The following is a 26083-nucleotide window of genomic DNA, read 5'->3' as shown; positions in this document are numbered from 1 at the left end:
GGCTATAAATATACACACCGCATTTGTGCTCATTGCCCGGGGAATGTCCTGCTGCGCCAGTACTGATTTCGCTATTTGCTTGTTTTGCAAAAATATTACATGGCCTCACCCTAGGCGGCGGCACTACATACGAGTACGCATATATACATATATATGTATGTATATGATATAGAGAAATATATGTAAGCATGTGTGTGGGTATGGGATAAATAAGTGCTGCTGATGGTGGTACCATGTTTTTGATTATTGCGTCGCAAGTATTGACTTCATTTAATGTTCATGCAGGCATTTGTGTATGTGTGTGTGAGTGTGTGCTTGCATTAAAACTTAAATTCATTCATTCCATTTGGCATAAATAACCAAAATTCGGTGGCTATTAGGGAAATGTAGAAGAAGTTTCGTGGCATTAAACAAAAACAAAACCTTTTAAATTTTTTTACTCATCTTGATGTTATCTTTTATTTAAAGCGAGTTTACATATGTATTTTGTATGTACATATGTATGTGTGTGTATTATGTAATAGTTGTATATGGTATAACATGAAATGCTTCGAACGAAACGTGAATAAAGTTAGTGGGTTGAAATAAAAGTGGAGTTTTAGAAAAACATTTATCTTTAGTTTTTAGTTTATTTGCAAAACTAATGTTTTGTTACCATATTTTAATTGTGTATAATTAAGAACCAAATGCAATAAAATATTATATTTCCTTTGTTGTTTGAAGCAGTTAGCGTGTGAGTGCAGCTGTTCTGTAATGACTTTTGATGTGGTTTCCCGATGAAGGTCCAAGTAATTTAGATAGCAGGCGCTCACATGGGCCTTCCCATGCCACGGCCCATGCCCATGCCGCCAGCCATTGGTGCCTCATTGCCAGCTTTGGGGCTCTTGATTGTCTCGTCGACAGAGAGTATCATGCAGGCGGCTTCAGCAGCGGCGGTCAAAGCGTTTATCTTAATAATCGAGGGCTCCCAAACGCATTGTTCGTAGTTGTCAGCGATATGCTCCTTGGTGATATCAACACCATACCATAATCCGCCTGGAAGAAGAAAATAACAAAGAAAAAAATTGGTTAATTAATGTTGCGGTTTTGGTTCACATGGCAGACAAAATTCGTAACTTCACTGAGTAATAAAAAATAAAACTAGAGCCTACATAAAAAATCGCAATTTGGCACACTGAGTTTCTATATGCAATATTGAAATATTTTGAAAATAAAACTTATGGCTTTATTAAGCTTTCACGTGGAGCTTATAAATCTCATCAGAAGCACAATTTTTGACCTTTCTTTTTTTTTGTTTTTAATAAAGATTTAGTTTTTAACTGAGAGTTTTTAAGGTAAACGAAAGAATAAAATAAGCTTTAAAACGCCAAAAATTGCTTAAATTATTGCAATACCAAAACCATGCAAAGATCCTACGCAAGTAGGATTGTTCTCTAATATGGAACCCATTCTACTAATGTCATATAAATTAGATTAAAAGAGTCCAAGAAGTCTTTACCAAATATGCGTTGTGTAAGCTGCGCTGGCCTAAAGGGCTCCCTAGTTATATAGGCAGACGCAAATTGATTGGTATGCAAGGCCTTGAGGATAGACGAATCTACTTTTCGATTCTCTTCGTGTATAATCTTTTAAATTTCAATATAAATTGCTGTGAGTTGCAGAGTTTAATTACATATCAAACAAAGCACCATGATTTAAGGCAGGCTCGTTTATTTATAGATCAACGGTATAGAACTAACTATGCCCTCAATGAACCAATGGTGAGATGCATTCGATTCTGCAACAATTATCCTAGCCTCGACTTTAGACTAAGTTTATATAATTTTAGGCAACAATTGTTTATAATCTTTAGCTAATAATTAAACATTGTCTAATATAGTCTGTAAGAATTATTTGTAGACTGAATAAACGAAATAAATAAATAAATAAAAAATAAAAAAGTAACTTCGTATTGTCCCATAAGTCTACTGCCAGTATTATCAACAATTTTTGAAAAGTTACTTTTTGACAGAATCGAGCCCATCACACAAAAATATCATATAAAATAATACCTTGCCACCAATTCGGATTCAGGCAAAACATTCCACCATCCAACAAGTTCACAGAGTTACAAACATCGATAAAAAACGAAAGGGTGAAGCAGTATATTTCGTCGTAGCCAAAGCCTTTGACACAGTATGTCATGCAGGACTTCTACGAAGGCTCTTTACTTAGTTATTTACCAACAAACTACTACAAGCTAATGAAAAGCTATAAGTATAACTGGACGACAATTTTATGCAAAATTCGAAGACACGTATTCTGATATACTAACAATGGAAACAAGTGTACCGGAAGGTGGTGTCCTTGGGCCGCTTCGTTACCTTCTTTATACAACTGATGTCCCTACGCCGGCAACGAAGAATTCTTTAATAGCAACATTTGCAGACGACACTGCCTTGCTAGCATCAGACAAAGATCCAAGGACGGCTGCTTATAAACTTCAGGAATTACTTAACAAAATCGAGACTAGAACATTCCAACAGAGAAATTCGGCAACTTCCATTAAAAGAGGAAACCGAGACGAGGAGACTTAAGCGAAAACGGCCAACTGATCTGCAGATTTAAATGGTGTCACAATTTTATGAATAAGAATGAATAAATATATAATTAAATAACGAGTTAATTTTTTAAATCAATGTAATATATATAGTGGTATTGGTAAATATTATTGAAACCCAAAAAGAATGAAAAATTGTAAATATTTAAAGTTTAAATAGAAACAATAATAAAGGGTTAAAACAAGACAACCAAAGTGAATCAATAACTAAGAAATAAAAATTGTTTTTGGCGGGATTGATAAAAAATTATTCATAATAAAAAAACTTGGTAAATCTAAAAATTTGGAATTGTTTTGGCCGACAGCCGTAGCCGAATGAGTTGTGCGTGACTACCATTCGGAAACACCTAGGTTTGAGTCTCCGTGCATGAAACACCAACATGATAGAAAATAGTATATATTATGTATATATGTATATTATTATTATTTTATTTCCTAAAGAATGAAAACTTTTAGAAAATAATCTTCACTCCACAATGTTACCCAAAAGTGACGAAAGTTTAAAGTTCAAAGAGAGTAATAAAGACGTTGGCTGTACGTTCATATTCTTTTGTCTTATACCCTATGATTAGAAAGTACCGGGAATGTTTAAATAAAACAAACCAGAGTTAAATTTCAGGCAAATTTATTTTATCTACTTCAAAATATGACCTGTCTGATCCCGTCATAAGCCAACGTTTAACCTAGTCCTCCATGCACCCCTGGATGGCCTGCAGTTCCTTCGTCGCATTCTCTTTGGACTCCTCTATCGACTAAAATCTGATTGGTGTCCGAATTTCTTCGGAGCTTTATTCTCAATGAAATTATTGAACAAAAAAATTAACACTAAAGTAAATCATTGCTTGCCCTGTTTTATTTTATTATTTAAACGATAATTTTTCATGTAAGAAAAAATTTTAAGCCATTTAGCCATTTTATAAAAAAAAAAATTCTAAACAAAAGTTTTTTTCTCGAAGGATGCTCCAATTATGGTACTGCTTAAAAACATTTTAAATTTATAAAATAAAACCTAATCTGCAAAAAATTTTGTGATTTTATTGAAAAAAGTCTCATTTAGAGAGTACTGGATTTCGCTCTTAAGTAGTTTTCAACGCCTGTTTATATGCCAGAGCAAGGGAGTAAATTTATCTTCTAGTTAGAAATAATTTATACCGAAATAAGGTTAGTAAGCAAAGCAAGGATTTTCATTTTATTTCATTTCATTAGCATTTTCAACATTAACATTCTTTTATTCCTCGAAGCTAAATTAAACTTAAATTAAAGAGTACAATAATTCAATAATCGATTTAAATAGCGGTGGCGATGTTCGATGCGTTGGGCGCAGAACAGAGCATAGTAAATGTTGGTGCAAGCACAGCAGAACAAGTATAGGCCATTGACTTCGCTTTGTATGCAGCCACACTAGCATAATTCGAAGATCTCAACATAGTACTGGCACAGTAGTGCCATACACGGCGTAGAGACAGCGCAGTCGAAGGTGTAGAGCTCAGTTTAGTTTTAGAAAGTGTGAAAAAAAACTTTATATGCGAATACTCAACTCGCCATATTTGCACCCAAACTGAACGACTTTTTTCCTCTTCTTCTGGTCACTTCTTTTCAAGCACAAATAAATACCAAACATGGCAATCACTTTTTTCCGCGTCCCATGTTCACTCAGCAACGCTCAACGTGAAACTGAAACCGTCAACCAATCCACACGCGTGTGGCGAAATGAGTTTCAGCCGATTTTTTCTATTTGTTTCCCCGTTTCTGGCTTGCTTTATTTGTGTGCAAGGCGCATTCATTAAAGGTGGTGGCACTAGACCAACAACAATGTTCTGTACGTTTGATTGTCAAAGCAAAGTATTGGGAAACTAGAAAACAAATAATGAATTCGCCTTGTTTCATTATGAGCTGACAGCCACATAGGCACGGCGAATGAAAAAAAAAAAAAAAAACAAATCAGCTGATTTACCAACACTACCTTTAATAGATTTGCCTTGATTTGTGTGTGACATTTTTCCGTTTTTTTAGTTTCGTCTTCTTGTTCTACCAAATTTGTATTGAATTACTTAAAGAACTTTGTATGCGTATTGAAAAAACAGAATTTCAAAAATCCACCCTTGCATTTAAAGTGACACCGCCTACTTCATTTATAACAGAGGAGATCTCCCGTGATGTTTTTTGAAGTGAAAACTTCTTTAGAATCGTTGGGAGTCATTTGAGACTCGATGAAACGAAAAAGCGACACTAAAAAGAGACATACATATAGATCTTATAGTACATAGCCTGCGAGAGAATGAGATAGAACACAGTTACACATCGTTCCCAAGAATGATAGAAAGAAGATTTCGCCCATCAAGAGTGCGTGACGTCACGTTTGCCGAGTTGTGCAGTGTTGCCAACCATTTGTTCTTCACAATAAATTTAATGCTTTTTTATACCCAAAATGCAAACATTTTTAAGTTTCATGTGTGTTTCTTTTTTTTTTTAATTTAAAGCTACCGAAACTTTAAGTTAAAAAAAACAAACTATATTATTAAACAAAAAAGGTTAAAAACGGTCACTCTGAAAAGATTTTAGTGCTAATGAAAATTTTTTTACTCTTATAAAATTTGATAATTTGAAAGTGCAAATTTAATTTTTGACTCCATTTAAGGTTATGCAAGAATATTAAATCTTCTTCTCTCAACTCTTCTCAAGATTGAAAACCTTTTAGCACATTTTAAAAAGCCTTTGAATTTATTGAATGCGAATTAAAACCATAGAGATGTAATCGTTTCCTCCGGTCATCAATCCTTAGTGAGGCATAGGACATTAAGAGTTGTATTCATTGTAAAAATAAGCAACAAAATACCAAAAAATACTAAAGAAACCATACTGACATTTTTTACAAAAAAAGTACCTTATCTAGTTACATAACTTCAAATATAGCAAAAAAGTCGTTCCCTTAACAAAAGAGTCTCGCTTAACAAAAAAAACTCATAAATTAAATTGTACATAATCACAACACATTTATTTAAAAAAAAAACGCACATTTTAAAGACAATTTGTCACGCATACAAAGTTCTTTAAGTGATTCAATAAACATTTGTTGGGCTATTTGCTTTGAATGGGCATTTTAGTGCGTTTTTATATCCAGCTAGGCAACACTGCAGTAGCGAGAGAGAGATTTGACTGCCGAAAGCAAAAGAACACCAACAACACCTGCAATCGCGGGCAATGCCACCAGATGTTAAAAAAAAGTAAAGCTAAATAAAACTGGGTGAATTATTTAAATAATTATTAAAAAATGTATATTTTACAAAATTATAAACATTACATTTTAATAAGAACAGCTAGAAAAATGTCATGAAGGAAGAACTAAAACTCCGAGACTAAATAACAAAAAAAAAATGCTAAATCAAATTATGAAAATGGTAATCTGGCCATACTGGAGCTAAAATCGCGTAACTAGTTGTCAAATTCGCTGAGAGCAAAGTAACGGGACCACGATAGGCGCCATCTCATTATTCTCTCCATCGTGCAGCGTTCCCTATTCTCCGTCTCCTCTTTGTGCGGTGCTTCGTAGCCTCCCCACTCTTGGCTACGAAGCGTTATATGTTGATATACGCCACACACATGGCTGCGTACTGCTGAGCCACGCTAGTATAGTGAGTATTGTAGCATGTATACTACACTGTCTATTACTTGCTTTGGTGTTTAGTTCAAGCGTCATACGTATGTATGTTTGTATGTATGCTAGTACGTATGTGTGCGCACCTGCGTATTACGGAGTCACGGTGAGCGAGAAGGCATTATGTATACCTATACTACACTACCTAATATTTGCTTTGACCAAGCGTCCTACGAATGTTTGTGTGTATGTTAGTACCTTCTGTGTCATATACGCGTTACGACGCTCATAATAGCAACCGCGTGTGCTGTATTGCGTCCGTATATTCGTAAATATTTTAATTTTTAAATATTTACCGCAATTATGCCGAAAAATAATGCAGAAAAGTGTCGTGAATATCGACAGAAAAAAAAACAAAAAGAAAATAAAACTAAAAAACCCGCAAAGACTTCAACAGAACGTGTACGTGAATTTCGTGCACGCCGAAATGCGCAACCTAGTGTTTCTATTGTGCATAACAATGCATCCACTGTGCAAAATAGTGAAAACGATCATCGTAAGTACTTTAATATTTTCTAATCAACAAATTTTTGGGTTTATGCTCATAGATTAAATGCATAACCTACATGCACCATGTGTATAACCTTATTTGTCATTGCTTTTCAGTCGATTTCCAAGTGGATGTATCACATGCGCAAGGCAATGCTCCAAATGAACATGATATTGAAAATGATCATTGTAAGTACTCAAATATTTTTTCTTTCGAAAATTAACACTAAATAGAAAATCGTATCGGGATCGACTTCGCCCATTTTCCATCAAAACTATTTGATGAAATGTATACGAAGTTTCATGGAACTATGCGCATTAATTGTTGATCGTGATACATTCCTGTATCTATACCGATTCCAATAAGCTGTAACATGCACAAGTGTACAGATAAAAAATAAAAAATTTTCCCTACACCGTTAAAGAATTAGATTTGTTGCGAAATAGAGGATTTGTATGACATTGAGAGGCGTTTGGACATTATAATGAATAAAAAAAAGGTGGATCGGTAGTTGGTTCAAAGGACAGAATTGTTGTAAAAATAAAATCAATACCGCTCACGAAGCTAAAATAAAAATAATTCACTTTTATTTTTATTGCAATTATCTCCAAGTTAATCACCCTGTCAGAAATCAAATAGATTAACGAAACCAACGCAAGGCCCTTTGCTCCCCAGAGGAGTGAACAAGGAAGTAACAAAAACACAAGAAAAAAAAATATCTCCCAATTGGATTAAATACAATTTTATTATTTGTTTGCATAATTATCTTAAACCATTTTTTGAAAATCTTTTTACAGAGGAAAAAAAAAAGTTATCAACATTATAAGATCGAGGTGCACACTGTCATTCAAAGCTCACAAATGTACCTGCATATAGTTATTTGTCTATATGTATGTATGTGTAAGTGTGTGTATGCGGTTCGCACTGAAAAAGTACTTTCCTACTACTTTTTGTTCGCTCGCTGATTTTGAAGCGAACCTCTTTTAAATGTGAGCAATGCAAAGGCGCGTAATAGAGAAAGGTATAGGCAAGCAAGTATTTGTTGGCTGACATGAAAGAGATGCCTATAATGGTAGAATGTTTTGTTTCTATACATATACATATGTTTCCTTCTCTTTTTCTGCTATATTTGAGCTAGAGCAAACTAATGATTTGAGTGCCTGGTGGAAACAGCATGTTTTACTTTGCACTTTCTTCGGCACTTGAAAGCAATCGACTAGCCAAAATATATGAACAAAGTCTTAAAAATTCCAGTTAAAAACTTGAAGTAAATAATTACTATACCCGCAGATATGTCGCGACCTTTAAAAAGAAAAATACACGAAGTGGGCAACTCAAGTGATGATAAAACAATAAAAACAACGCCAAAAAATGTTACAGTGCCAGAAACGCTAAGTACGAACGCAGCAGCGGTGGCAGTGGCGCAGCATACAGCGACAGACTTGGAAATTGGGCTGCCAACTCTGGTGATACGTCAACCAGAAGGCGGCGCTGGCAACTTCGCAGTTAGCGCAGACGAACATGTGTCGCGCAATGCAAAACCGTTTCAAGTGACAGCTGTTACTTCTACTGCTGCTACGACAACATCAGCAGTGGCTTCGACATCGACGAAGCCCAGCGTAGCAACCCCGAAAGTCATCAGGAGAGTTGCTGTCTACAGTAGCAATGTTCAAAAAAATATTGAAAGCGGCGCTGAACTCGGCGGGGCAAATGAAATGGGATCTTCAACCAGAGAAGTGGCAATGCAAGCTACAACTGCACATTTAGATGCCTACGTAATAGATATGCAGAAAAGCGATTCGGACGATGATGGTTATTCGAATATCGATTTCAATGATGACGATTACCAACTTATTGATTGTGAGTTAAGTTTTGTTTATTATTATTATTTATAGGAGATATATAAAGTATGACCCTAATTTAATTAGCACACTGGCTACTAGGGCTATTATTTTAATATTTATAAGGTGGTCCAATTAGCGATTGAAATTTGAACCATTATTTTTTTTTTGAACTGTGACAACTCAAATAATATTCGCGATGTGGCAGAAATTTAGTTTGGGATTAGACATTTACAAAATGGGTTACTTTTTGCTCAAACAACATTAGGAAATAAAGGGTCTTTCAAAAGCGACGCCTAGATGTTAGTAGTGAATAATTCCTGGACGGCAACTGCTTTTTGTCATGTTTCATATTTGTCTAGAAGACAGATGTGCAATTTCACGCGTTAGAACACATTAAAATTATTGAAACTTATTATGAAAATGTCCCACCTTTAAGAAAACAAATAATTGTCGACAGATCAAAGTTTCGTGAACAAATTTTAAGAAGCTGGTTCTGTCGTAGATAGAAAAAGGACTGATAGACCAAAAACTGGATTTTCTCTTGAGAATATTGCTGCTGTAGCACAAATAGTTGCTGAACAACCTCCAACCTCGATCTTTGAGCCATCTCAATAATTAGGCATTCATTAAACGACTGTTTGGCGGAATTTACCTGTAGACCTGCTTATGATGAATATTTTAAATTATGTCATTTTTAACATTTAATTGTTTAACGCCATATTTTGAATAAAAATAGTAAAACCTGAAAGCATCGAAATTTTTACATGTTTTATTATAACCCCTAACGGCAGGGAACTGTTTTTGTAATACTCGCCCATAAGACGACGGAAAATTAGGTTAAATTCTAAAACGTTTATAAGATGAAAACTGAAACTAAACATTTGAACTGATTTATTTAGATATGAATTCAATATATTTACTTGATTTTTAGTTTTACATGATCAACAAAAAACAGGAGTGCACAAAGATGCAATATTTGGTAAAGAAAACTATAGCGATGAATAAGCGCAACTTTAGAACCACCCTTTAAAACACTAGGTAACATTAATGCACTCTTTTGTTGTGTTCTTGCATTTTCATAACTTTAGCGGAAGAGTGTTTAGATGAATACGATCCAGTTTGGTCCCCAACGTTACGACTTCCATGCAAAGTATTCAACTACAAAGAAGCGATTCAGCAAAGCTTAAAAAGTCCTGCAGCAGAGGCACCGATTTTTTATTTTGATTTGTTACTGGGGCCGAGGGCGGAGTTCTTCTCAAAGTTGGCTAATAGTTGCGGCATTCGTGCTACAAAGACAATGGAAAACCCTCCGAATATTCATACTTTCAGTTCAGAAGAAATGCAGATATTTATTGGAATCTGTTTGCAAATGAGTGCACTCAAATTATTTGATTTAGCGGAATACTGGAGTGAAAGTGCCAACTTTGGATTTGATGGTTTTGGTGATAAAATGAGCTTGCAACGTTTCGAAACTATTTTGGATATTTTAAATTTTGATATGTTTAAAAGCAACTCCCATAACCCTACTGTCCCATCTAGTAGTAGCGAGAAATTCCCCGACACATTCTCTAATATCAGGCCCTTATTGAACTACTTCAATACGCGCATGGAATCCGTTTACATCAGCGATCGTCGGTTGATTTTAAATGATCCTTTAATATATTGGAAGGGAAAATTTGATTGGCTGAATGAAGTGCAGACTAAACTCCGGCGTTATGCAGTGGGACTTCACTTTCTGACTGAACCATCTGGATTACTATTGAAAATAGTGGCCGATTTAGAGGTACCAGAGCGAAAACAGATTACCCGAAATTCGAAAGCATTGGCCTTTCAACGCTCAGCGATAGCATTGGAACTGTTGGAAGCAAAGTTGCGAAAAGGTAATTTAAAATGGAGGCAGTTCATATTATCTTATTATGCATACACTTTAGTGTACGTGTATAAGTAAATTTGTATGTGTGCATCTTTCCCGTTAGGTCACATCGTTTATGCTTCTAAGCACTACGGTAGCTATGCGCTTGCCCTGGAATTGGCTAAACAGCAAACCTATTGCACTGGACTTTTGAACTGCAATCGGTTCGGCAATAGCAAGGAGGTTATCCTAACACCACTCGATAAAGGACGCGTTGTGGCAAGATATGCTGGCGACATAGTGATGGGAAAGTATCGGCATCGCGGCAAAAATATTTACTTCTATAGTTCTAACTGCGCGGATATTTGTGCCAATGAGCAAGAAGATAACGAATCCCCCCTTGCAAATGCGGTAAAAGAACTCAATACGCTTTTGTGTCAAGCGACCAAAATCCGTTCAGACATGCTTAACTGCCAAATGTTGTTATCTTGCGAGAAAATGAAGTGGGACCAACGCTTAATGATCTATGTGATGAATTTGATTGTGTTAAATGCTTACATATTGTACACGAAGCATGCGGTCTTCAGGAAAGGTCAACTACCCATCCAATATGAAAAATTTCGACAAGTAGTTATAGCGTCATTACTAAATACAAATTTGGAAAACGAGCACACAATTCAGATTATTCCACCGATCAATGATAAAGTTGTGAAGAAGAGATGCCTGATATGCCGTAAAGGGGGTCTAGTGACCTATTCCAAGTATTCCTGCAAAATTTGTCCTGGATTGCCGGGTTTGTGCGCAACGCCCTGTTTCAAGATTTGGCATGATCAACTGCAGAAATCGATGCTGGCAACCAAGGCTCAGTGCTGCGGTAAAGTAAGTTAAAAAACAATATGAAGGCGCCTTTTATTAAAAACTACAAAAAGCTTGTTCTGTAAAAAATTATGATTGTGAAATAAATTGAATGAAAAACAGAAAAATAGACTGATGTTAGATTATATGAATGCACATAAGTAATATACATATACATATACCTATGGTTAATGGGGTTCGGAATTTTGAAAATGTACCCTTTTTTGTGGCTAAGTTGAATACGAGTGCGTTTCAAGAAGTTCAAATACTAAAATATTTTTTATAAAAAAATTGAAAAAGGCTGACGCAGAAATACATGCATTAAACAAATAAAATCTGTCCATTTATAAACTGGTTTCATTTTACAACAAAAAAACTTTAATGAATATAAATTTCCAAATGCAAAATGTCGTGGACACTGTTCTAACGCTACCTCCCTCAAATGCAGACATCGAGAGAGTCTAACAGCTAGTTTACTGGGGCGGCAGAGTGATTAACAGCTTGATTACAGCACTCATCTAACACCCCTCTCCTTCTGGACTCAATCGATCAAAGTAAGAAGTTTCCTGGACCCACCGTTAGATGAGCTAGACGAAGACAACCGGTGATTACACTACAGTGGCAGGGCAAAGTTACTACCACAACAACAACAACAGAGTTTAACAGCCGTTAAATGTAAAGAGAGGGCTTAACAGATGTTAAATGTAAAGAGAGAGTTTAGCAGACGTTAAAGTAAGAAAGAAATCGGTTAGAGCCACATACACTAAACAGCATAGTGAGGATGCGAGCCTCTTTTGATTCGAAAAATGTAAAATTAGTTTTGAGGTAACGAAAAATCATTTGAAACTGTACAAAGAAAAATATATTAAATCTCAATAACTGTAATTAAAAAAAGAGATCTGGTATGTATGTAGGTACATAAATTTTAGGTTGTACATATGTTAATTAACATTGTATAAGTTTATATAAATTATAAATAAATAAAAAAAAAATTGTTTTTAAACTTTTTTGCTTCTGTTTTATTGATGTGTTAAAGTGTGGTAAAAAACCGTGGTTTGCTCTTGGTCGAAAAGGGAGCAAAACAGAAAAATTAGTACTTTTTGAGTTTTTTTCTCCATTACATGGCATCACTGATTCAGCTATTGAAAAGACTCAACACCGCATTCAAAACGATAACAGGTAGTCGCACTGGTCTAACAATCAACGCTGTTGTGCGAAAGAGATAACTTCACACGAACTTTATAGCAGCAAAGCAATGCCGCTTTAGAAGAAAAAGGAAAACACAAAAGAGTGGCAGGCAAAGAACATCAAAAACTCTTTCATTTCACTGTCTATCTTTGTTTGCTAAACGGTTTAGTATGAAGAATAAAGCCAGGCGGTGTGTCATGATGATTTGCGCGTTGTAATCATAAAAGCGAATATTTTCAGGAATAAATATGTTAAAAGTGTAGTGATGCTTTATAATTTCGGTAAGTTAACAAAAAGTGAATGTCGAGATTTAAAATAAAAAGCAACGAAATTATATTGTGATGCGGCGCGCTAAAAAACGGCTTGCGTGCAAACAAAAGGAACGAGCAGAAGACGACGATGTAAACGAAAGGCCAACACCGGCGCGGGACGCTGCAATACTCGCTGCTGCTGCGACTTCAACGCAGGCGAATGAAGTGAAAATACAGACGCCGGATGTCAAAGTAGAAGTAGAAAACGAAGCAGATGAGCGCATTATTGATGAAATTAAACCCGATGTATACGAATTGCAGCAGCAATGGTTCAGCCAAGCAACGGAAAGCGCAGCATCGACGCTGACGTTGGCGGCTTCGATTTTTAGTATCGACGATATTGCCAGTGATGTGGCACCTGATGCATTGAGCGGCAATGTTCCAGTTATCGGCAAAGATGCTAAGGTGCCCGTTACACCGAAAAAACTAAAACCGGCTAGTGTAAATCGTTCTGATTTTTGTTTTGATGCCGATGAGGTGGATATGCAAGAAACCGACTCGGATGAAGAAGGTTACTCAGATATCGACTTTGAGGAGGAATTTGAAATTATCGAATGTAAGTAAATTGATCAGATATTCAAAATCCTTCAGTTTGAAAAGGACCGAACACGACTGGGATTTGTTATAATGTAAATTGGGTAATTTTAGGCGAACTATAATGATTTATTTAATGAAACTTGGTGGAGATGTGCGGAAATAATAGTTTGGTAATTATTTGCCTTCAAAGTGCCCTCGGGAGCTTCACTATAGTTTGGCCCGTTATAGTATATATTTTTCTACACTTCACTTAGATCCACTAAATATACACTCATGCGCGTGCTTTTACTTATTTTTATATTTGTATTCGAGAAATTTCAATGAAAATTAAATGCAAATGCATTTACCCATATTGGCCTCTGGAGACGATACAGCATGCTTGACTGAGCTTTGTGTGTGTTAGTGCAGTCGGGTGTCGTCGTGTCACACATACTTGTTGTCGGCTTTTGAATGATGAAAATCAAAAATTTTAGATATTAGCGTCAATCAGCCGACACGCACACATATAAAGTTCTTGTCAAACAATGCTTGACCGTCACCAGAGGCCATATCATCACTTTTCAATTTTAAAAGCGAATAAGAATTCATTGGAATCGACAACAGTTAGTGTTGCCGGATGCCTGCAAATGAAAATATGAACAAAAATTAAGTATTTAAGTTCAGTGTTGATGATGGGGATGGGGGTTATTGTGCCGTGTTGGCATGCGAACTTCGTTCTTATTTCAGGTGTCTGGCAACACCAGCTTTTCTCTAAATTACACAACTTTAATAATAAAATACTTAAAAACTATAAGCCTCCGGAGGGTACGGTTTTTAGTTTTAAGATGGGGATACACCCCTCTATCCCCCTTCTACAACCTTTTTTTTCAAAGCATGTTACATTATACTATTAAATTGCCACACTGTAAGAAATCTCTTACTTCAGATTCGAATAGAGGGTTGAACAATTTACCAATTACGCCTAGCTAGGGAACCATAGATAATATTTAAGAGTTTTCAGACTAGACGTAGAATATCTCGAATTCTTAGAAATTTATTTAAAATGTAGTGGCATACGTTGTGGTATCAATATGTCCCCTTCTGCCACGTGTATACATTAATAGCAACATTTCTGGCATTGGAATGTGCATATCCAAAAAATATGTAGAGACCAACAGTTTCGAGGAGGTGGAACGTATATATGGGTTGGCTTTCCATTGCTACCACGTTAAATTTGCTTATAATATGTGCGTGGACCGAATTTATAAATTATAACGCACAAATGTAGTCACTCTATCAGCGTTTTGATATATAGTGCTCTTTATAAATAACCATTAAAAATTAATTGCAATATGTAATGTTAAAAATGCTTAATTTTTGCATAAGCTTGAAAAAATGCCCTATTACAGACTGTGTTTTTACTTAAATACAGACACATAAAAGTAACAATATTCACTTATAAACACTCCTTATTAATTCAAGATTTGATTTAAAGCTATTATTACTCAAAAATACTACGAATTTTATTAAAATTCTATTATTACAAATGTTCTTCTAAACGTTTGTAATGCTGTGCAAAATAAATGTGCGGGCCGAACTGCCAAAGGAACGATAATGGAAAAATAATAAAGTGAAACCGAAAAAACTCAGTCAACCAACAATGGGGTTCGATAGATCTTGTAACCCTGACAAACGAAACATATGCCCGGCATGTGAAGGCACCCCACACGACACTAACCACCTTTCCACATGCCCCATCAAAACCACTAATCTAACACCCTCCCTCTGGACCCAACCTATCGAAACAGCAAGACGAAGACGACCGGTGTTTTTGGAAATGTACATTTATATTTGCGAGGATATGATACAAAAAAAAAATTTCATAAAGTGAAAATTGGGACTAAAAATTCACGCAATTTTTTTTAATCCTGAGGCCTTTTTTTTTTGATAATGTACATGTATATGTATATGTTATAAAAAAAAGAAAATTTCAAATTTTTTGAAAATGTACATCTATATACATATGTTTCAAAAAAAAATATATATTTTTATTAAAAGTGAAAATTTGAAATAAAAAATGGAGGGATTTTGTCTAAATTTTCGCCGGCGGCGCTTTTTTATTTTAAAATACATATATACATGATACACAAACTAATTTTTTTTTATAAAAATAATAAATTTTTCGTCAGGGTCACTTATAAATTTTACGATAATACAACATTTTCATAAATAGTATGAATTATAAAACCTTAGTTAAATGCTTGCTGGGTTAACGAATGCTTTATATTATACATTTCTCTTCAACGATATTTTAGTAAAAGATGCAAATACGGTCGTAATTTTTAAGCTTTTCCTGGGGGTCTATAGGAACCCTAGGAGGTTGAGACTTTCATCGTTATAATGATGGTGTGACCTTGCTCTTTCTATTGGGAGTGGTGCCTGGTGAAACGCCTCCTCCCCCTCCGCCCCTCATCCAAATATATCGTGGTAGCAATGGCAAGTTTAGCCGTACATATGTAAAGGATGGTAACCCTACCTGTAAGGCAGCCTCGGCGAACGAGGATAGATAATAGCAGAGAAGTCAGTCACGAGTAGCAGTCAAAGAAGCTCTGTCTCCCTGCTTACATTTATTATTAGAATGAAATATATTTTTACAACAAAATACTTTAATTTAACGAAATAAATAAATGAATGGTCAAGGAAGCACTGTCTTGCTTCTTACATAAATATATATGTAAATGGAACTATAATTATTATTTTTTTCTAATTTCATTCGACAGGTGATGCAGGCGCGGATATGTACGCCCCTGAGTGGTCAAAAGAGTCGAGGGTGCGAAGAAAAGTCTTTTCTACTAAAAATCTTAATGGAATGCTCAAAGGCTTTCCCAGATTTGATTCGCCCACTTATTACTTCTACAAATTGCTTGGTGGTTTGCGATTCTTCAAAGATTGGGCCGAATGTTGCAACAAACGTGCTAAGGAAACTATGGTAAGCTCACAGAAACCGATTCGTGATCACTTTGAAGCGTTCACAATGCACGAAATGAGCATTTTCTTTGGCATCTGCTTGCAAATGGGTTCACTGCAACTTACGACTTTGGCAGAATATTGGGAAAGCCAGGCGCACCACGGACTTAGTGGTTTTTCTAGTAAAATGAGTTTGGAACGTTTCCAATTTCTACTTGAAGTTTTGAATTTCAAAGGCTTACACACTGAAGAGGAGAGTTTTAAAAATGATAACAACAGCGGCGATAATAAAATATCCACTGATCTCAAGTGCTTCTTATGTTTCTTCAATAATCGCATGGCATCCGTATACAATTGTGGTCTACAAATAATCTTGAACGAACCCGTTAGGTATTGGAAAGGAAAACTGCATTGGGTGAACGATATGAATCCAAAATGTCGCCCCAATGCAATTTTATTGCACTTCTTAACTGAACAATCCGGTTTGGTACTTAAAATATTAGTGGATATTGAAGGCCCAAGGCAAAAACAGCTCGCACGGAATTCAAAGGAGCTTGTTATGCAACGATTATCTACTGCAATGGAGTTACTAAAGGGGAGGTTTAAAAAAGGTAATTACGTATTTTTTTAGTTTACTCATCCAAATCTAAATTGCATTCGTACATTTGCATAGGACATTTTGTTTTCACTTCTAAATATTATGGCAGCGTTGCACTTTGTTTGGAGTTGGGAAAGCTCGGTACCTTATCATCTGGCTTTTTAGACAGTCAAAGATTTGGTAATTGCAAAGAGCTTGTTCTGAAAAATTTGGACCACTATCAGTTTGAAACCAGATTTGCTGCCTTTATGATGATGGGAAAATATCGGTGTCTGCGTAAAAGTTTTTATTTCTACAGTTCGGATTGTCTTTTCATTTCACCGCATGAAATACTAGTGAAGCATAAGCCGAAATTAGTGAGCGAAATTGATTGGCAGTTAAATACGCCTGAAAAAATACGTGCGCATATGCTGGATTACCAATTAGCATTGCAGCGCACAGAAATCAAGTGGGAGAGACGTCTAATAATCTACGTAATGCAACTGGTTGTGCTCAACGCCTTCCTCCTTTACAAAGCCCATGCGCAAAAAGGGCGTTTTTTAAATAAACAAAATTTGTTTTCATACCAGACATTTCGACAAGATGTAATTGCATCATTATTGACTCCGAGAGACGAGTGGAGCAGTATTGATTATGGAAACGAGATCGACGTGGCCATTGCAGCAGATAACTTACACACTCGCCACAATAGCTCTGGCACCTCATAAGATCTGGGGTTAAGATAGCACTGACACAAAGAAATGCTGGAACTTGGTGCAAAGTGTTTCAAAATGCGATCGAATTTGAAACAAAGGTGACAACATGTCCTACCGCGTCAGGGCTAGGTGCGATATCGTGCTTTAAGGTGTGATATTCCCAGATGCAAAGGAAGATACGCATTTGCTTTATCCGTATGAAGCGATTGTTGGGTGAAATATATAATAAAATGTATTTAAAAATCTAAACAAGCCTTTTACTGGTTTATTTGTTAAATATCACTTTCATAGTGACTAAATTTAATTGTGAAAAGGAGAGACAACTCAATGCTATGAAAAAATTTTCTAATAAACAATAAAAATTTAGTATCGAAAGAACGGGAGTAGTGGTGGCAATGCCGTAGAGGCAAAAAGCGCCTAGTAGCAAGAGCAACAGGCAAACGACTCTCTGTGTGTCTTACGGGGTTATATACAGTTAGAATAAAAAAAAATCGATTTTTTTGAATGTATATATATTTAAGAATACACATAGAAAATTTAATGATATTAAATATTTTCGGTGAATATTTTCGAAGTTACACGCAAATTTGAAAAGGCGTTTCCATAGTGCTTGTAAAGTGCAAACTTTAAACGCGTTTTTCTCCAAACGGTGTTTTCACAGTCGGCGACCAACACTGCTCGAAAGCGACTAAACCGATTAGTCTCAAATTTTAACACGAGCTTCTTAAATATATTTTTTAGTACGTAATCGAAGATTTTTTATCACCGATAAATATATTTTTTATAAACAATTTAAGGTCGAAATTTTGGTTAAAAATCGTCTTTTTTTTTTAAATCCGCCATTTTGTCAAAAAATTTATTTTGCTTATTCGATTAATTACTAGATTGAACATTACTTTAACACTAAACCTATCAACATTTTATGTATTCCTATTCCTACCAAAGTGGGTCAAATGACCCGTTACGTTAGTTAAAGCAGATCACATATATTTCTCGGTAAAGCAATTAGAAAGAGAGGAGTAAATCTTGAAAAAATAGTCGTTAAGGCGGAGATTTAATAAAATTATTTCTAAGAACTTTTGACAAAAAGTTTATAATGGGTAATTTTACCCGTCATGGTAAGTTTAGTGTTAACGAAATCTGTTCTGTGAATGAGTGGTAGTCACGCACAAACCATGGCGCGTTAATTAAAGATGGTGGCAGTAGACCAACAAAAATGTTTTGTAAGCTGGACTGTCAAAGCAAAGTATTGGGAAAGTAGAAAACAAAGAATGAATTCGCCTTGTTTCATTCTGGACTGACAGCCACATGGACATGGCACAAGAAAAAGTCGATTTACCGATACGAGTACTACCTTTAATTGATTCGCCTTGGCACAAACCCATCCAGCTGCAGCGGTCGAGTCAACACTAAGGAATTTATATTTACCTGAAAAATATGTTTTATAGATCTCAAACAGAATGAGCCACCTTAATATACACATATATATAAGAGTACATATGCCGACTTGTATGTACATATATAAATATTTATTGTTTTGATAGCCAACAAACGAACACAGTTTGAATTAATAATTACGCAGTGTAGGAAAAATGAAATTTGATGAAATACCTGACGATTATACATAAATATTCATAAAACGTTGAAATAAACAAATTAATGCTACCCACAACCAGTCAGATGTAGAGGGGCTTGCAAAGGAAAAAGACGGCCACAAACGTGGAATGATTGAACGCAATGCAGTGACTTTCTGCCGCAACGAATGCATGTTTGAGTGTACGTATGCATCTATATAAATGTGTGTACACAATACTATAGGTTTGCATTCGCAAAACAAGGCGCAATAAACGCGTCAATGACGGCGTTACTTTTGGTACTGACTGTGGTGTTGCTGGTGTTATTGTCTGATGTTAGTTAACACGAATGAAATCCACTTTTGTGCAACTTAGCAATTGAACGTATTATCTCAAAAACATAGTAAACGAAATAGCAGCACAGCAATGCAGCGATACTCACTCGCGTGTATTTGTAGTTATCCAATTGGGAATTGGATAATATGAAAATTGCGCATTGGCTTCCAGGCGGCACAAGATTTGCCCATGTATCTACTAATACATCTGTTGGCTTTTGGCATACATAACAACTTACATATGTGAATGATTGATTAAAAATTTTGAGGAAAGCAGGCGATTTATTGTCTGGCAGAAACAAATTTATTTAGTCAGTTTTTAGTATTTTTGCCTGACTCAACTCTAGTTAAAGTTGTATTTCAAAAAATGAGCAGTCTCATAAAAGTAGCAAAAGAATTGGCTGCTTTTTTATTCATTTATAGCTCAGCTCTTCTCATGTTTTTTTACTCCCTCAGCTCTTATGCCAAAATTAATTACAAATACATACCCACAGAACAGCCTCTGTTTCGAGCATTTCAACCAACTCTTTTTTAAAGAACTACTCCTAAAGTGTATTGCCCAAAGTGTGTAAGTAGTGATACAATAAATTCCAAAATAAAATATATGTAAGTAATTGCAAAAGCGGTTTATTACACAATATTAGTGAAAAGTGTAAGAGGAGATTTGACAATTTTGGTGTTCGACAATCGATTTTTATGATTTTTGTATATTTAGAGAGGCTGACGCTTCTGAAATTACGTGTCGAAATTTCCAGCCAATGAGAGAAAAGATGAGCGAGTTATAGCATTTTTACTGGAAGGTTCTATGCCGCCGTAGCCGAGTGTGTTGGTGCGTTACTACAATTCGGAATTCAAAGAAAACGTAGGTTCGAATCTCGCGGTGAAAGACCAAAATGAAGAGAAAAAATATTCTAATAGCGGTCGCCCCTCGGCAGACAATGTCAAAGCTCCGAGTGTATTTCTGCCACGAAAAAAAAGCTTCTCATAAAAAAGCATTTGCCGTTCGGAGTCGGCTTGAAACTTGTGGGTCCCTCTATTTGTGGAACAACATCAAGACGCACACCACAAATAGGAGGATGAGCTCGGCTGAACATCCAAAAAGGGTGTACGCGCCAAGAGGAGTGTGATTTCGCGACTTATTAAACAATTTCAACGAACGGGTTATGTTTCTACAACGCATAAAGGATGAAGGCCACAAAAAACTTCAACTCCTAATTTAAAAGAAGATATCAAAGCGATTCTACAGTTTCTACTAATCAAATAGAAAACATATTGAATTCGCCAGTTGATGCTAGCACCATTAGAAGACTAACAATGGAGACCGGACTGTACAGTGGAGGCCAGCGAGAAAGCCATTTATTTCGCCCCAAAAACAAAAAAGCAAAACTTAGTTTGCCAAATCCGATCTAAACTAGACAGTTCAGAAATGGAAAACTGTATTGTTCACAAGATAAAAAGATTCAGACGGTTAAGGCGAGTAAGAAGGCCAAACAACTATTAAATCCTAGGTATTGTGCCGCACTACTAAGTATGACGAGGGAAATATTTTGGTTTGGGGATGCTTTTCTGGACTAATAACACTGCCCTGCAAATTTCAATTTTCTGATGCGAATAAGATGTGACCTAGTGTTCCCAAAGGGAATTTTCGCGCTGAGCACGAATCCGAGTTCAAAAATTTTCCATCACGTCAGGTTTTCAAAAAACAGGGGGTTGAAACCCCTAAAAATGGCGTATTTGGCCATTTTTCAAAAATTGTGGAGCGGAACCCTAACGTGCTACGATCTTCGTTATTGTCAGTAATTGAAGGTTGAACTTTGCTCTTTGAAATAAGCCCAAACCCAAATTGTTCGCATGCACCCTTAGAGTAGGGGGTGTAGTTATGTCTACTATGTCTACTCCCTTACAGCTTGTCAAATAATTCAATAAAAACCAGGTAAAATATGGCATATTTTTCTATTAATTCGATATTAATAAAACGTAACAAAAATTTTGAATTTTGAATATAAAGAACTAAAATTGAAAATATGGCCAATACTGTATGTGTTTGTTAATGTACTTAATAATTTTTAATAATGGAATGGAAGGATTTCCACAGTTATTTTGCAATGAAAATTCTTACTGGATACCTTTTTACATGCAACCATTGAACAATAAGAAAAATCTTTGATTCCAAACATTAGTTCACGCAATAAATTCACTAAAAGCTGAGTTTTGAAAAATCTTCGTTGAAAATGCTTAAACGCAAAAAGTTAACAAAGGAAAAATGGCCCTGAAAACTTGTAAGTTTTTGTGTGCTATGCAAGAATGGGACAGTTTAGTGTAAGCCTTGAGCTCCAATTTACAGGTAAGTGCGTACCTCTTAACGAAACACTTTTTGTGTGTCAAGTAAAGAGCAGATGCGTAAGTGAATACTCGTAAAAGCTTTCAATCTGAAAATACGGAACAAATAAATATATTATACAAACACACATGTGGATACGTACATATGTACGTGAATGTAGCTTGAAGAAATAACAACTAACTAAAATGCGTTAAGCTAAAAAGCAATTCCACTGAGTCAAATAAACAAATACAAATATGTATGTATGTGCCCCTATACCAACATCTACACGCGTTAGCCTGTTTTGGTGCCTACGTGACTTTTTTGTTGATAAGCAACGGAAAAAATTGGGCAAAAACAATGCTGTTATTTAATTTTTTGTTATTTATGTCTGGATTTCCGATGGTTTTATTTACAAATAGACATATAAACATCACACTAAAATATTGTGTGGACGACTGAGTGACGATATGTCTACTTCATTTAAATTTTTTAAGATTTGATTTTTTCAAGACCGAAAAAGACCAGACAAAAAATAAATGAAATAAACTTATCGAAATTAGTATTATTTTTGTTTTGTTTCAAGCCAATTAGTAATTGCCAGCCTAGATTGGGGGAAAAAAATCGATAAGATGCCCAATAGGAATAAAAAACAATAACTAAAAGGGGGGGAACAAAAAAAAATAAAGAAAAAAAAAAAAAATAAAAATAATCACGCAGAAGTGTGAACGACCGAGTGTTATGAAAGTTTTTTTTTCACACAATCTACTATTTGTACGTAAAAAAGTTTTTTCATGGCACTAACCACAATTTATAATAAAGAGAAATTATATAGTATGCATATGCAAGTATTTTTTTTTTTTTTTTGTATTCATTCAAAAAAAATGTATTGTAATCGAAATTATGTTTGCTGCAGTTTTTTCGACCGATTTTATGACACTAATACATACATATATGAACGCATACAGTGGGCTCACAGTTTATTTGTTAAGGGGACAGATACCTGTAAAATTACGAAACAATTTTTTTTTCATAAAAAATCCTTTAAGAATATGTCAACAAATTTTTAGAACGTAAATTTAAGTATTTCTTATATTATAGATCGTCAACCGTGACGACTCTATTCTTTGCGTTCGAGCGCTGGGAGAGGTATAGGTACGTTGCTGACTTTAGATGCGTTTTTCTCAAAACTGTATTTTTCGAATTGGCGTACCCGATAACTCGAAAAGTTATTGACCGATCTCCCAGAAATTTTGCACACATCTTTTTTATGATATTACTTTCTATGTGAATTTACAAGTTTTTTTCGAAAAAATATTAGGAAATTCGCTCGAAAATTAATTTTTTTTAAGCATTTTATTCCCCGAATTTTTCCCCCAATTTTTTTTTTAATTCATATAGAAATTATGACATTAATAAACAAAAAAAATTTTGGTTTTTTGTATTCAGGTCACTGACGCGGATGCTACAATGGCCGCCGTTTGAGAAGCACCGCTGCTACCTTCCTGGAAGAATTGAGTGTACATCCGCCATTTGAAATGATTAAAATAAAAAAAAATATATATTATTTTAATGTATTAATAAACTGTATGCCAATTTTGAAAAAAATAGATTGACTTCTTCATTTTAAATAATTTTAACCAGGGAAAATATGGCCATTTACAGGTATATATCCCCTTAAGGGGTTAGGGGTAGTCAGAATTTTCAAAAAATTGATTTTTTTTGTAATTCCTTAAACTAAAATATCTGAAAAATATTGTGTGAAAGTTTGAAGTGAATCCGATAAATATTATTCAACAATTTACAAAGGGCGCTCGGGCGCTCCGGTAATCGATAGCAAAACTTTGAATGCGTTTTTCTCAAAACTATGTTTTTTGAACTGGTGATTATAAGCTTGGTAGATTTCAATAAAATGTATACTGCTTTTGAAAAACATTAAAAACTCGGGCCTGGTCGAAGGATTTTTTTTTTAATTCGACTTTTTTGTTAATTTTGAAAAAAATGCTTCTATCAGGCACAAAATTATCTATTAATAAAACTAATTTATTTTCTCCGATTGATTTTAGTTGAATCTCCAAGGACTTGTGATGATCACAGCAAGAGACTTCTGGAGAAGCGGGCTCCACACAAACATTGACAACTTTTACAATTATTAATTGTTTTTTTTTTTTTAAATTATTATTTTCGAATTATGATGCATTAATGCTATGTTTTTATTTTTGTAAAATAAAGCAATTGACTAGCAAAAAAAATTTATTGAAAATCATCATATTTTCGGGCCTCTGACTACCCCTAACCCCTTAAGGTACCTGCTATAAATTTTGAGAAATTGTAGCTCAAAAACTTAAAATGATGAAAATTGAATGCCGGTCAAAAAAGGGGTCGAAGTCATAATAATATGAAAGTTAAATTCTGAAAACAATGGAACAATTCATGTCACAGCTATTTTGAATAACTGCATGAAGTTCCAATACCTTGCCATAAACGGTTCCAGAGAAAAGTTATATGAATGTTTAATTTTGTAGGGGAGGTACTGCATCCACTTTTCCAATTTTTGCCATATTTCACCATAAGAGCGGTCTTGGCAATTTGCGTAACTGTATTATATCTCAGTATCTTAGCTTTTGTGGTTCCGGAGGAAAACAATTTGAAAATTTTAGTTTATATCGGAGGTGACACGCCCCTTTTTCCAATACCTACAACTTGAGATAAGTGCAGTGCATGCGTTCGTGCCAAGTTTCAGTTTCCTAGCTTAATTGGCATTCACATTTTAGCCTATTTGTCAGATGCCACGCCTCCTCCATATCAGGGGAGCACTAAAGAAAGTTATTTCCATCAACTCGGTGCGTGTTTCATCAAAATCAGGCGAACGGTACATTCAAAAATATTTTAGTGTGGCGTATTTATTTAGTGATGATGCTGATGTTGATAGCCTTTGGTGTTAACAATGGCTTTCAGTCTACTCGGTATTGAATCCACAAGCTTTTGTGTAGTATACATCGAAATTCTCTGCCATTTCTCCAATAACACCTTCTTCAACTCATCTTTGTTGGAGATTTTATATTTACAAATGTTTATGGCCCAATAAAGCTCACAGGGTTTCAATAAAATTCATGTCAGGTGACTGTGCCGGTACCGTTAGCAAGTGGGGATAGTTCCATATGCGTCAAGATTGCGCGATTCCTGACTTGTGTTTTGATAAAAACGTAATTCTTCGTAGATGTCCATTATATCAGCACTTTGAAGAAAATTCTTCTGGAGTATTCTGAGTAGTTTTTGTTCAATCTTCCTTTAATGAATTCCAAACTTCCTACTCCGGCTACAGACCTAAAAGCATCAATCACACCGCTGTCGCTACGCTTAATTTTTCTTTTTCATCTCAGTTTTTGGTTTAAGTCAACAATAGAACATGCCGTCGGACACAAACGTATTGAACTTGGATTCGTCCGCAAAAATTTATGTGCTTCAAAAGTCCGAACTCTTAAAGAATAGCGTTTTAGCAAACGCAAGTCGGCTTTGCTGATTTTGCTTGGTTGTTCCGAGCTACCCGGTCATTGAAGCTACTTTCTAAATTGCACCTACCAATTCTTGTTGAACCTCAGTTGCCAATTTTGGCCCCAGGGCAGTAATTTCTGGACGATATACGCACTTGAAACTAAAATACTAAGAATTCAAATGCTATGTATTCGCCACCTCTACGGAATCAAATTGTACGTTCGCAAGACCATCTACATTGCTTTTGCAAAACCTGTGATTCGTTAATAAAAATTGAAGTATTTTTGGTCACTGAGCCATCTAAGTTTTACTAAATGCTGCGTCATAATTTAGAAACTTAAATAAAATTCTGTACAACTTTTTTTTAATCTACGAACAAGTTTTTACTAGATATTTGAGAAGTTGAGATTCATAATAAAGGGTTTTCCATAAACAGGTGCTAGGTAGGTGTTGAACAGGAGAGATGATTAACGATTTTTTATGGCCGGAATTGGATGGTATTGTTCTGGATAACGTTTATTTTCAACAAGACGGCGCTACGTGCCACACAAGCAATGAAACCATTGATCTTTTACAGGAAAAGTTTCCGGACCGTGTTATCTCTCGAAAAGGTGATCACAATTGGTCACCGAGATCTTGTGATTTAATACCTTGAGACTTTTTTCTTTAGGGCCACGTGAAAGAGAAGGTCTATGTCAACAGCCAGGATCGATTCAAGACCTCAAAGATGGAATTCGTGAGGCTATCGAGGGCATAGGGCAGCTAATTTGCAATTCGGTTATGGAAAAT

General features: G+C 35.3%; 3 protein-coding genes across 3 annotated transcripts in view; 2 read left to right on the top strand and 1 right to left on the bottom strand.

Moving 5' to 3' along the window:
- Positions 1–596: 596 nt before the first annotated feature.
- The window catches only part of LOC128863656 (T-complex protein 1 subunit eta), a 76551-nt gene continuing 51064 nt past the window's right edge, over positions 597–26083 (bottom strand). The window contains exon 6 of the mRNA XM_054102919.1: positions 597–1035. Coding sequence (XP_053958894.1) covers positions 809–1035 — 227 coding nt within the window. The 3' untranslated portion in view covers positions 597–808. The remainder of the gene's footprint in view (positions 1036–26083) is intronic.
- LOC128863631 (uncharacterized) lies at positions 6485–11472 on the top strand. Its single transcript, XM_054102883.1, has 5 exons — positions 6485–6750; positions 6861–6932; positions 8035–8604; positions 9677–10468; positions 10565–11472. Exons 1-5 carry the CDS (start codon positions 6558–6560, stop codon positions 11326–11328), a joined length of 2391 nt encoding a protein of 796 aa, XP_053958858.1. The 5' UTR covers positions 6485–6557; the 3' UTR covers positions 11329–11472.
- LOC128863648 (uncharacterized) lies at positions 12620–17827 on the top strand. Its single transcript, XM_054102907.1, has 3 exons — positions 12620–13350; positions 16091–16888; positions 16951–17827. The coding sequence occupies exons 1-3, from the start codon at positions 12825–12827 to the stop codon at positions 17580–17582; spliced, it is 1956 nt and encodes a 651-aa protein (XP_053958882.1). The 5' UTR covers positions 12620–12824; the 3' UTR covers positions 17583–17827.

The sequence above is a fragment of the Anastrepha ludens genome, chromosome 2 (assembly GCF_028408465.1).
Source record: "Anastrepha ludens isolate Willacy chromosome 2, idAnaLude1.1, whole genome shotgun sequence".
NCBI classification, from domain to species: domain Eukaryota; kingdom Metazoa; phylum Arthropoda; class Insecta; order Diptera; family Tephritidae; genus Anastrepha; species Anastrepha ludens.
Note: the sequence above shows the minus strand (reverse complement) of the source record. Positions and strands in the feature narration are given on the sequence as shown.

What these genes read in the sequence shown, in the direction of transcription:
- LOC128863631 (XM_054102883.1), top strand. Translation starts at nt 6,558, where the DNA reads ATGCCGAAAAATAATGCAGAAAAGTGTCGTGAATATCGACAGAAAAAA. An exon ending in TGATATTGAAAATGATCATT is followed by an intron (nt 6,933 to 8,034) that starts GTAAGTACTCAA and finishes CTATACCCGCAG; the next exon opens with ATATGTCGCGACCTTTAAAA. An exon ending in GGAAGCAAAGTTGCGAAAAG is followed by an intron (nt 10,469 to 10,564) that starts GTAATTTAAAAT and finishes CTTTCCCGTTAG; the next exon opens with GTCACATCGTTTATGCTTCT.
- LOC128863648 (XM_054102907.1), top strand. Translation starts at nt 12,825, where the DNA reads ATGCGGCGCGCTAAAAAACGGCTTGCGTGCAAACAAAAGGAACGAGCA. An exon ending in GGAATTTGAAATTATCGAAT is followed by an intron (nt 13,351 to 16,090) that starts GTAAGTAAATTG and finishes TTCATTCGACAG; the next exon opens with GTGATGCAGGCGCGGATATG. An exon ending in AAAGGGGAGGTTTAAAAAAG is followed by an intron (nt 16,889 to 16,950) that starts GTAATTACGTAT and finishes ACATTTGCATAG; the next exon opens with GACATTTTGTTTTCACTTCT.